Source organism: Leuciscus leuciscus, assembly GCF_965113295.1.
Source record: "Leuciscus leuciscus genome assembly, chromosome: 10".
NCBI classification, from domain to species: domain Eukaryota; kingdom Metazoa; phylum Chordata; class Actinopteri; order Cypriniformes; family Leuciscidae; genus Leuciscus; species Leuciscus leuciscus.
The window spans coordinates 32,722,705-32,735,215 of NC_138734.1; the positions used below are offsets into that span (position 1 = coordinate 32,722,705).

Here is a 12,511-nt window from a genome sequence, read left to right on the forward strand (position 1 = left end):
CATTCCTTTAATATAGCAACATACTCCTAAAATTTAAGACATGCCATAAACAGACATGTTGTGATGTTTTTGTCGTTGTTTTTTAACAGATTACCTGGGATATAATGACATTTCTGGAATAATTTTCTTACACTTTGGGAATATTCTGTATATATGTCTTCTAAACCCTAAAATAATCACAAGTGTCTGCGTCCAGTAAAAGCAGTGGTGTTAAAGGTTAAAATGGACTTAGCATTCCTTAGTTTTTTTTTCCCCCTCAGCCCCTGTAGCAGGGGTACACACGCGTACAGAGAGTGTGGGGCAGGAGGCGGGATGTCCTACTTTAGGAGGGAACGTGAAATTTCAAAGACTCTAGTGGCCCCTTCCTCAGAATTCACCACATGCTTTCATTCTTTCTGCTGGTTTGCCCAGTCTGTTTTATCCCATGGAAATGAACACACACACACACTAACAGATCACATGATAAACCTCAGTATGGAATAACATTTCCTTAAGAAAAAGCAAACATGTGAAGTATAAGATTTTCTACAGTACTTTTGCTTTGTTGAATATTTCACAGATGTATTTTCCAGATGCAGACACAAGTTTGTGTATCAGGCCTGAAAACTGTCATAAAATGACATTAATAAAGATGCCTGGCCAAAGGAAAAGTCTAAGAAAAAAACTCTTTCTCAACTTTGAAAGGATCTCAACTTTGTCTTTTCGCCCTCCCTCTCTTTCTCATTCCCTCCCTCTCTGAGTAACCATGTGCTTTTTCGTGTCAGTAGACACATTTAACCCTCTCCTCAGAATAACCGATGCACAGACAGCTGTCTCTTTTTCTCTTTTTTTGTCTTTGACTTCTCCTCCACTCACTCCTGCTGTGGTGTCCTTTGTGTTCATTCTCTGCAGGTTTTATATGGCACTAGAAACTCTCCTGTAGAAGAATTTATGTAACCACAACAGGACAGAGACCTTAAACACACATAAACGCTGGAGGAAGTCACAACATAAACACGTCCAACAAGAAAGTTTTGAACGGCGGGAGCAACTTCAAAAGTCTGAGGATTACTGGGAGAGAAGAAGAAGGAGCGTCAGGCTGAAAGAGCGGGACCATGCCGGGCTGTCAGATCCGGACTGGGTTTGTGCCGGTTGTGCTGTTCTTTTTCTTTCTGCTGTTGGCATCTGATTCAGGGAATGCACGCATGATCAGGAAGAGGGGACTCAACCAAAAGGTGAGGATTCAGTGTGTGTGTGTGTGTATGTGTGTGTGTTTGTGTGTGTGTGTGTGTGTGTGTGTGTGTGTGTGTGTGTGTGTGTGTGTGTGTGTGTGTGTGTGTGTGTGTGTGTGTGCACACTTGGACACTAGAGGCCTCTTATGCTCATCAAGGCTGCATTTATTTGATAAGCGGTCACTTTTTGAAATTAAAATCGAATCCTGTGAGTGAAAGAAATATACAATGTACACTAAGATTTTTTTTTTATGTTTTTGAAAAAAGTCTGTTATAAAGAAAATTTTTTTTTGAAAGAAGACTGTTATGCTGAAAAAGGCTGCATTTATCTGATCAAAAAACAGAAAAAATGGTAATATTGTGAAATAAAATAAAATTCTTTACCAAAAAATGTAAAAAATGTAAATGATATTTGCATGGCACTATGGTAAACATAAAAAAACATGGTATTACTATTACAAAAATTACATTATATAGACATTACAATGTGTCACTTTGTTGGTACTTTTTGAACGGAAAGGAAAACATTTTTGTGCTGAGCAGGAAAAATATTTATTTATAACTATACTATATTTTATATATTTTTTTATCTATATATTTTTTATTATTAATTAAAATACATATGCAAATATGCAATCTAATGTGATAACTGCATGATTGCCATGTTCCTGTACCATAGTATTTTGATACTAAGTTAGTGAATGGTATACCGACCATAGTAATATACCATGGTACATGTCTAAAAAATGGTATTACCATTGTACCATGTCATACCATATTCATGTATATTCACATGTTGATCATGGAATATATCTTGTTTTATTATTTTGATTTATGGTTTATATTTTGAGCTGTTTATATATAACTATTTACCTACTTTCAATACTTTATTTTCTGAATACCATCAACTTCAAATAAGTAGTAGTATGCAAATGTGCACTGTATGATATCCTGATGTACGTTTGAACGGGAAAATGGTAATACCATGGTACACTTTGGCCCTTTGTTGTTAGTGAAGGCAGTGTTGGCGGAGGTTGGCATCTGTGAGACTTTTAGGTCCATACAGTGTGGGGGGAGTATAATGAATACACTGTGTCTCTGTGACTCCAGTGGAGTTGCTGTGCTTACGGTCGAATACTCAGACAGTATAGGCCTGTGTGTGCAACAGAAGCACATAAGGACTTTAGGCAGCAGGTTTCTGGCCCTCTGCTCATTAGTCCCGATAAGTGTAGGTTTGATTAATAACAATTAACAAGATGGAATTTGCACCGGATGGATATCCCTTCTCAACTGACTGCATTCCAGAGTTATTCTCATTACGGCTCCTCTGTGGAATTCAAGATTGACAAGATTTACAAACGGATCCATTCACATGCCACAGGAAATGGAGCGTGCCCAAAGTAACCTTCTAGTAACTCTTATTTGTATCATGTTATGTGAGCTGTCTTCTTTCTGATTTTGTCTTTAAAAGTCCTCTCATTCATTTTTATTCGTTAATGTATCTTTCCATTAGGCATTATGACAAGTAACATCTGCTATCTTCCCTATGTCCTCTCTTTCTCTTTCTTGGTGTGAACTGATGAAGTATGGGTATAGACACAGTACAATGTTCAATGAATCATAATTAGGTTCACAATGAGGGAAACTGAGATCATTCCACTGATGTGACCTCTCTTAATATAAAAAAACAGCAATAACACGAGTCAGAAAAGTAGATGAACTGTTTTTTTTGTTGTTGGAGTAGAGAGAAAGTGGGTTTGAGCAAGCATTCTGTATTTTCTGGGTGGGCCTGAAGCAGTCCAAAAGCCATCCTTGTCCAGCTGGCTCCCAGCTCACTCGTGACTGCGAACAACCATGGGTTATTTATCCTTTCAAAGCATTTGTGCTAAAAAATGCTTGTGGCTGTTTTACTCTGAATCAGAATGTAATCAATCCATGAGTTTGTTTCGTAGGGTTTGGATTTGCTAAAGTAAAATGGCATGATTATAAAGCTGAACATTTCTCATTCATCTTTGTAAAGATAGCCATCACAAAAGACTAATGTGGAATCAAAGCTTTTTACAGCATATAACAGCTCAGTCTGTGTCTCTGTAGGACATGTAAAGGCATGTGAGTGGTCATCTCAACTTTGCTGTATCCTCACAACCCCATCAATATCTGAGGTCCACAGTGACGATTAACAAGCCAAGGGCGAACGGTTCAAAAGCTGACAGATGATGACAGATGTTTTAGATCAACCTGTCAACAACGTCCTGAGGCGATGCAAAGTGTCTGTCTTCCTCTTTCAGGTTCTATTTGCTCATAGACTCTAAATCAACAGTGCAGTATCTGCTTGCATGGCAGGTTATTTCATACTTGATGGAGCTGTTAATGTTTTGCACCATAAATAGCATTTGCAAGAGTAATCATACATTTTTAGTTTTTGCAAGATATTAATCATTAATTTGGAGCTTAAATTATTTGATTAACACCCTGGAACTTGTTGGAAGCTTCTCATTGTCCAGTGTTAAAGAAGCTAACTGCATGACAGTCATTTAGGGAATCATTATCTTTATATACAAGTTCTTGAAGAAGAATTTGACTGTTGTGGTGTTTCAACTCCAGCTAATACCCAACATGAGTTCAAGCTAAAGCAGTTGTACAGCAGTCATGTGTTCTGATGCAGAGGGCGTTCAACGGTAATCCCAGTCAGCTGAGATAGAAATAGCCGTTTCACCGGAAAATCAAACATAAACATGGTTTACAGTCCAAAAAAAAAATCTATAGATGCAGAGGCTTTGTAAAAAACATTCTCATGCCCATAAAATATTTCTGTAATGTTTAGATAAAATAGCCTACGTGAACTTTTCATTAAGAACTTATTTCAAAATTTTACCTACCCATTACACTAAAAAAAGAAAAAAAAGTTGCTGCCTAAATAAAAATTAGTTGAATCTTGTATAACATAAAACAAATTGAAAATTGCTTAACATTTTGATAAGTTAAAGGTATAGCGGAGGATCTTTCCGAATTTTAGAAAAGACCCGCCCTCTCCAATTTTTTTTAAAAATGCACATGCGCAACACTCTATCTGCTCCCGAGAGGGAACGCCTATTAAACATGTGCACGAGAGAGCATTCATGCAAGACAAAATGTCAAATGCCCTTCCTTGTTTTATTTACTTATTATACTGATCGATTGAGTGACCGAGGACTCAAGACATGATATGCAATGGAGAAGTAGCTTGTTGCATTTGTGTAATAAATACTATGGTGAACACATTGGAATTATCAAAAATGAACACACAAGGATTTAGAACATTTCAGCGTGATACCATTTACCATTTGGTCATAAGGCTACTTTAGACAAATTGAGATGTTTACTGTGTCCATGACTTGTGCCAGGGCTAGCATCGCTAATCATAGCTTACATTAACTTTTACTAGCAGTGATTTTAAATGGATTTCTCCAAATAGCATGCCAAACTTTACCTGTCGAGTAGAATCTTCGCGAGTGGGAAGCCCAACCTGTGCTTTTAGCGCACACCAGCGTGTGAAATATTCACCCAAAATCACTCTGGTCTTGTTTCTATATTCTGCAGCCTTTCTCTTCTTATCATACACTTCGTATACATTTTTTCTCTTTCGACCCTCAGCCATTTTCAAAGGAATGGCTGAAACCGTAACTCATCACACATAATACACCTGAAAGTGCGCATGCGCAGAAAGCGAAAACTACCTAGGGACGAGCACGTACGACGGCCTTACGTAAACATATCACCAGAATGATTGACACTTAGGTGGACCAATAGAATAGGCTACCCACCCGGAAAAAGAAAATCCTCAGCTATACCTTTAAAGCAATATAAAAACATTTTGTCATAACTTATTGATAATATCATTTTTACAGTGTAGATTTTCAAACAGGCCGTAGTCATTCAACCTCAAGTTTTTGAAGAAAATGAGAGTGACACTTGCCATAGTAAAACTCGGCACAAGGTATTGTTGCTATAGGGTGTTTTAGGCAGTTTTCTGGGTTGTTACTTAGGCATTGATATGTGGTTGCTGGAGTGTTCTGGGTGGCTGTTTCTAGGGTGTTACTTACTTTATGGCTGCTAGGCAGTTTCTAGTGTGTTCTGGGTGGTTGCTAGGGCATTGCTAGGGTGATTTGAGTGGTTGTTAAGCAGTTAATGTGATGCGGATGTTTATAGCAAGGTATGTTTAGCTGGTATGTATGTTCAAACCCCATGTTTGATAGAATCTACACCAATTGACATTACATGATGCACATCACCATTAATTTAAATGATACAAACAGTATTACAATAAGTTTAAGGGGAAGGGAAAATAATCTTGCTAATGTACAATTTAACTCAACCAACCTCATGGCATGTCGATAGTCAAAAATAGTCTACATCACAAAGGGACTGCTAAACTTTTTCAAAGAGCTTAGCACCATAATCAGGAAAGAGTTTATCAGGAAAAGAGTTGAAACACTGAAACAGGTGACCTTAACCCTTTCTCTCATCAAGCTTTCGGTTCCCATCTTCAGATCTGCCAATCACACAGACCCCATCCTACTCACTCCACTCAGCTCAACTAAGACTGAGCCAAGCCTCCGAAGCACCTACGAAGCTGTAAAATACCCAGAACTCAGCAGGAAATTAACATGCAGACGTCTAGACTTAAATCACAGCACATTGGAGGAACTTTGAGAGAGAGGAAAGGGGGCTATTTAGTTTTCCTCTCGTAATTATCTTAATGACTGCTTAGAAGGCCACACTACAGAGTGCTAAGTATGTCAACATGTATTTAGTTCAAATCTTATTGTCCATACTAATAGGGGCCTCAACTCAGTGAACCTGAAGGATGTTGAGCAGTAATAGGGTGGAGTTACAATTTAAATGGGAAGTAAAGGATGTTTTGTGGCCTCTGGAGGGATGAGGGAGTGTAATTCTGCAGTGCTTAACCCAGCATTGGTTACATTAAAATAATAGGCTGCTCTCATGCGGCAGTTAATAGTGCACACATTTTTCACCAGACAAGGACACACCTCTTTTACAATATTTTGCTTGCATTTGTGTTAAGACACTAGCAAAAGAAGCATCAAACGGTAAAAAGATCCTGTGTTGTTAACTGAAATATCAGCATCGTTGTCCGATCAAATCAGGGGGCCAGAACAAACTGTTGTGATATCTGATCAGCAAGAACAGAGAATTTGGGAGAGATAAGCAGGAAGACATATACAGTATAGCATCGGGGGACCTATTCCAGACAGGAAGAGGACACTTCCACTTCCTCTTGAGGAAATATAATCTGTACGTTAAATAAACAAAGGCAGACTGATTCTAACCAGGATGTATTAAATGTGAGAGTAACGACTTTTACTTTTATGTATATTTCAAATAAACGTGTCTGCTAAATATAAGCAGAATTGTTTGTATCATTGATAATAAGAATTGAGCACCAAATCGGCATATTAAAATGAATGAATGATCATGTGACACTGAAGAGTGGAATAAGGATGCTGAAAATTCAGCTCCACCATCACAGGAATGAAATAAATCTTAAACCTTATTAAAACAGAAAATAGTTATTTTAAATTGTCTTAATATGTCACACATTGTTGATCAAATAAATGCAGCCTTGGTGAGCGTAAGAGACTTCTTTCAAAAACATTAAGTCTTACTGACCCCATGTACAGTAATTGCTCTTATACTCTGTAAAAAGACAATCTAATATAATTGTAAAAACAACCGCAATGGGCTCATGCCAGACATTTGCTTTTATTTTAAAAGTCTGTTCGAAAGCAAAGCTCCAAACTTGCCAATGAACATGCTGAGTTTTTAAGATGCATGCAGTTCACAAACCCATAATTTAATTAGCAAACAAAATCACAGCCACATTTCGACTTGGGCTGTAATAAAAGACGCAGAGGAGAAGAATGAAGCTCTGAACACCAGCTCATACAAGTCTGCATTCTAAACAGCTCTGGGCTGGATTTTCAGCAGCATTTTTAGTATATACTTGGCCAGGGTAAGAAAGGGTGTACAAAGAAAAGCAAGAGCGAGAGAATGGAGGAGGACTCAGAATAGAGTTCACCCCTAAAGAGTACCTCTAGTGCAAACTGAAACCTGGCTCAGGCAGATCTATGAGCCCATTGAAGAACCCATGGGAGGAAGAAAACTATGGAGTAGAAAGGCCCAGACTTGAATGAAAAGCCTTTTTTCTTACCCAGCATCTGTATGAGAGGTATTATGTTCCTGAACAGTGTTCCCGTTATTCAAACAGTGCTACATCAGAGAAAACAGTGTCATGGGCTATAAGAGACATAAAACTTTGTCCTTGGAAACACTGTATTTCTGACAGCTCTTCCAGGGAACTAAAACCAGTGCTACTTTTGTGTCTCTCGTAGCACACCGCTTAAGCCGATTGCAAAGTGTTTTCTTTTTCTTATTAGATATTATCTAAAACTGAAACCATAAATAAAAAAAACATTAACTAAAAGAAACACTGAGAAACACAGCTAATATTTGAAATCAACCCAAACAAACACAGCCCTCCCTTCATTGCTCTGCCCCTGAAATGCACGAACACGCAATGCGAGAGTGGATGTCTCCTTAGCTGAAGAGAAGTAAAATAATGCTTTGCAAAAAAATAAAGATGCCTAACGTACGACAAGGAAGAACAAAAAAATGAACACACAGTACACAAGAGTATATTTAAGCAAGAGTTTGTTGTTAGTCACCAGCAGCACACCAGCTCCAGACAGACAATGACACTTAAAACTGTCCTGTTACTATCTAACATTACAACAACAGCATATTTTGTTTCTGTGAAACATAGCAAAATCAATGTTACTCACGTATGAAGCAGAAACAAAGCAAACTCTGTGTCCGTTTTCAGGCCTTCCCGCTTAGCTCTCTCCAGTGCTTGAACGTTTTTCTAATAATAACGCGGGTCTTAAAAGCTCTCGTCTGATCATAACCCTTCTTTTTACAGTGATATTCCTCTGACCTTTTCTATTGTAATGTCTCTCAGCCATCTCTCTTTCTACAGTCTTTCTTCAAATCTCCCTCTTGCTTGCTCTCTCTCCTCCCCCATCATGAGTGGACACGCCCCCTACTGCTGATTGGCTATAAGTGTGTTGTGGTGCTCGATCCACTTTCAACAGCATTTCTCAGAAATCGCTTATGGGTCCTGATCACCCTGTGTGAAGGTTTATTTTTCCATATTACCTCTTACATATGCTGTCTATCTCTAAGGACTACGAGTACCCCAATCATCCCCAGACCACTCAGCACCAGAAGAACGACCGCTGCCCCCCGCCGCCCCAGATGCTGCCCGAGCGGGCCTGTGAGGTGCCGGGTTGCCGGTCAGATTCTGAGTGTGAGAGACACAAACGGTGCTGTTACAACGGCTGCATCTACGCCTGCCTGGAGTCAGTGCAGCCTCCACCCGGTGAGAAAACACACTGTGATCTGCATGCTCAATAATCACCACAAGCAACCCCACAGACACACACATTTGCTTTAGCATAGAGCAAATGGATTTTACAATGAATTGATCCTCTCATGAGGTGTGAGTTACTGAGCAGGGTGTGTAAGGTAAATCATAAGTACTTTTGGCCATGCTTATAATGTGTATTGATTTCTTTTTGGTCAGTGCTGGACTGGTTGGTGCAGCCCAAGCCGCGGTGGTTAGGAGGGAACGGCTGGCTTTTAGATGGACCAGAGGAGGTTCTGCAGGGTGAGTATCGATTAATCAATGAATTAGTGCACAGAGTGACAGCACACTGACTGACTCACCAAGATTTGTTGTTTGGAACAATATTAAGAAATCTTATTAGAGTACTGAATAGTATTGAACTTAACGTGAATGAAAACGAGGCACATGTGCGGCATTAAGGTCCTAGATCACATGTAATTTTTCACTTTCACTTTCAAAGCTGTTTTCTGGAGTTTTTGTGTACTGAAAGTTTTTTGGAAAGATGTTTCATCAGCTGAACACTTCTACCTCACAGACTCGTTTTTTATTCTTGTCAACAATTAAATATAACGCTACCCTGCATAAGGTCTATTCATATCCAAAAATCGGTTGCACTTTATTTTACAGTACGTGCACTTACATGTAGGCAACTTACAGTGTACTTACCTAAGAAGTAGGCAATAAGGTAATGGGTTAAGGTTAGGTTTAGGGGTAAGTTCAGGGGGTTAGTACCTTGTTATTACCCAGTTATTATAATTACTGTAATAAGTAGGCTACATGTATGGAACATGCGTAACAGGGCTGTAAAATAAAGCCCTACCCAAAAATCTATCAAAAATAAGAACATTTCGAAAATTTAGCTGCAGGGCGTTCGTGAGTTGATGAAAGGCTAATAAATAATTAAATCATAAAAGTATTAAAATAAAATAAATAACTTAAAAATAAAAACAAATACATATATAAAAACATATATATGTATGTATATATATATATATATATATATATATAATTTTATAATATATTTTATTTTATATTATAGACATATCTATATTTATTTGATAAAAAAATATATATTTATTCTTAAATATTTTTTTTGGATTTTTGGATTTCATATTTTATGTTCTGTTATATAAAAATTGTATTTACTTATTTGCATGTCATGTGACCATTAACCCACATTGGAAATTTTAGGGGGTCAAAGGGTTTTGGCTAACTTTTTTCTTTTCTTTCTTTTTTTTTTTTTTTTTTTTTTGAGGAATATATATATATAATACCTGTAGAAAACTCTACAGAATGGTCTAACTGGCCCCATGCTAACCAGCCAAACCTTGACCCCTCAATATATACATCCCTAGCAGTGACACTGCCACCTGCAGGTGGTTTACTGGCAGTATTACCAAATCACGAATTAAAGGGATAGTTCACTTTGAAATTTAATTTTGGTATGTTTTAGCTTACCTCAAGGGCATCAAAGATGTAGGTGTCTTTTTTTCCGCAGTAGTTTAAATTTTTATATTTTTAGGTCAAACCGTTCTAGTCTGTCAGTCATATAATGCAGGTCTATGGTCACTGTCTCAAAGAGCATGCACAGAGTCCAAATTAAAACAATTCCCCATCGTCCAAATTAAACAATTCCCCATCGTAAGTACACATTGATGGCCTAAGACACGAAACGAGCGGTTTGTGTGAGAAAATGAACTGTATTTATATCGTTTTTACCTCTTGAACACAGCCACGTCGAAGTGTTCTGAGGGCGCGCGCGCTTCCTGGTCATGTGACGTGTGCGCAGACTGGTGCATAGATATATACACTAGATGTCGCCTTGGCTACTGCAGTTCATTGGAACGAAACCGTAGAACACATGCACAAACCAGTGACTTGCTTGACTGTGTTTATGTGTAGCTGAGGCCTGCAGCACCACAGAGGATGGAGATGAGCCTTTGCTCTGCCCAACTGGTTACGAGTGCCACATCATCAACCCAGGAAACCCCTCTGCTGGGATCCCAAACCGAGGCCAGTGCATCAAACAGCGTGGAAACTCAGGTCTGAAAGGACTCCTCCATCCAATTGTTGATTCATACATCCATCCCTCTGTCCACTCAAACATGTGTTTTACATTATAGTATGGTGGTTATAAACATTGTTTCAAGCAAGATTACATTCAAAATACAACAGCAGATTGAATTAATATATTTAAATCAAATATTCATACAATAAACACATTTAACTGTTCTCCCTCTAGATGGACGTAGCCTGAGACACAAGTCCTTCAAAGATTACAAGGATTATTTAGGTTAGTATGACCACCAATTTATTTTGTGTTTCAGCTGTAGGGAGGGGGAGAATAAAAGCAGCCATTAATAATAAACTGACAATGAGTTTATCTTTCTTCATCAGGAAGTAACTCCAACAATGCAGTGAGCTATGAGAAACATCCGCACAAGCACTTGGGTTGAGACAGGTGAGATGGGTTTAGTTGAGTTTTACCATTGCATGCATATGAATCCCAACTTTTGAATCCTAATTTTTGTCATTTCTGTTTTACAAGAGGCATTATCTTTTGTCTCATTTAGGTGACTGAATGTGGGTTCCATTTTAGAGGACGGTAGTAACCAGTAACCAGTAACCACTGACTCTTATACTTGAACCCCACCCATCAAATCCAACATAACTGGACAAGCCTTTCTCTTCAGCTTAAACCAGAGATCAATTCATATCTGGTGCTATTTTTCTTGGCTGCTTAATATGGAGACAGAAATGGAAAGCTAAAATTTCCTACCTCTTACAAAAGCCAAAAACAGAACACAGAAATGATCAAAGAGCTTATACAATAATATCTGTCTAATAGTATGTATGCATACTTTGGGTAAAAAGCACATTCCCTCAGAATTAACTATGTTTGAGAGTTTTGAGAATAATACTTTGTGTGGTTTTTATGCTGCTGAGTCTGAACTCTTGTTTTTTTAATTTTTTTTATCATGTGTTTAGGTGATTGTCTCAACTATTTCACCATAACCAAAACAACAGTTAAATTCTAGCTGTGCTCCATCACTATACAATATTTGTTTTTCACATGGTGCTTCAAACTATAACTGCGGTTATTGTTGTTTACTGAACCTGTGACTCATTGTCCAGGTCTGTGTTTTCTCCACTTCTCTCTGATAAGCTAAAGAGACTGACAAGTGGGACAAGCCACAGCCTTTAATAAATCAAAACATTTGAAATTGGTGCTGCATATTACTCCATTGTAATTCCAAATAAAACAGTTGACTAAATATGTGTCGTGTTATGTTTTTATACATGGTGCTAGCGGGGTTTGAATGTAACGAAGAAAGATGTCCTCTTCAAATTTTATTCACTGATTTTATCCAGCAAATCTTTATTTAGAAAATTAAAAAGCTATAAATATGAATAGTATGTTCTGTAATAATTATAATGAAACCATCCTGCATTTATTTTGGCGTACTTATTTAGTTATATTGTGGTGTAAAATACATATTTCCTCTCTCAATTTTATGGGAAAATATAATTTGTAGCTTCACTAATGGTTGCACTTTATTTTACAGTATAGGTGCACTTACAGTTTGTGTATTTACAGTGTACTTACCTAAGAAAGTACTGGTTAATATACGGTAACTGTCTACATGGGTTAAAGTTATATTTAGGGGTAGGTCCAGGATTAGTACCTTTAGTACCCAGTTTTTGTAATAACTATAATAAGTATATATGTACATGGGGAACAGGACTGTAAAATAAAGTGCTACCTCACTAATTATAATGACGAAGATGAAAAGTGCTTTTAATTAATTTACTTATATTTTAACCAAATTTCACA

General features: G+C 37.7%; 1 protein-coding gene across 1 annotated transcript; it reads left to right on the top strand.

Moving 5' to 3' along the window:
• The first annotated feature begins 756 nt into the window (after positions 1 to 756).
• On the top strand, positions 757 to 11,643 carry wfdc1 (WAP four-disulfide core domain 1). Its single transcript, XM_082182016.1, has 7 exons — positions 757 to 1,214; positions 8,454 to 8,649; positions 8,854 to 8,937; positions 10,579 to 10,719; positions 10,919 to 10,969; positions 11,074 to 11,137; positions 11,250 to 11,643. Exons 1-6 carry the CDS (start codon positions 1,095 to 1,097, stop codon positions 11,130 to 11,132), a joined length of 651 nt encoding a protein of 216 aa, XP_082038142.1. The 5' UTR covers positions 757 to 1,094; the 3' UTR covers positions 11,133 to 11,137; positions 11,250 to 11,643.
• Positions 11,644 to 12,511: the final 868 nt, after the last annotated feature.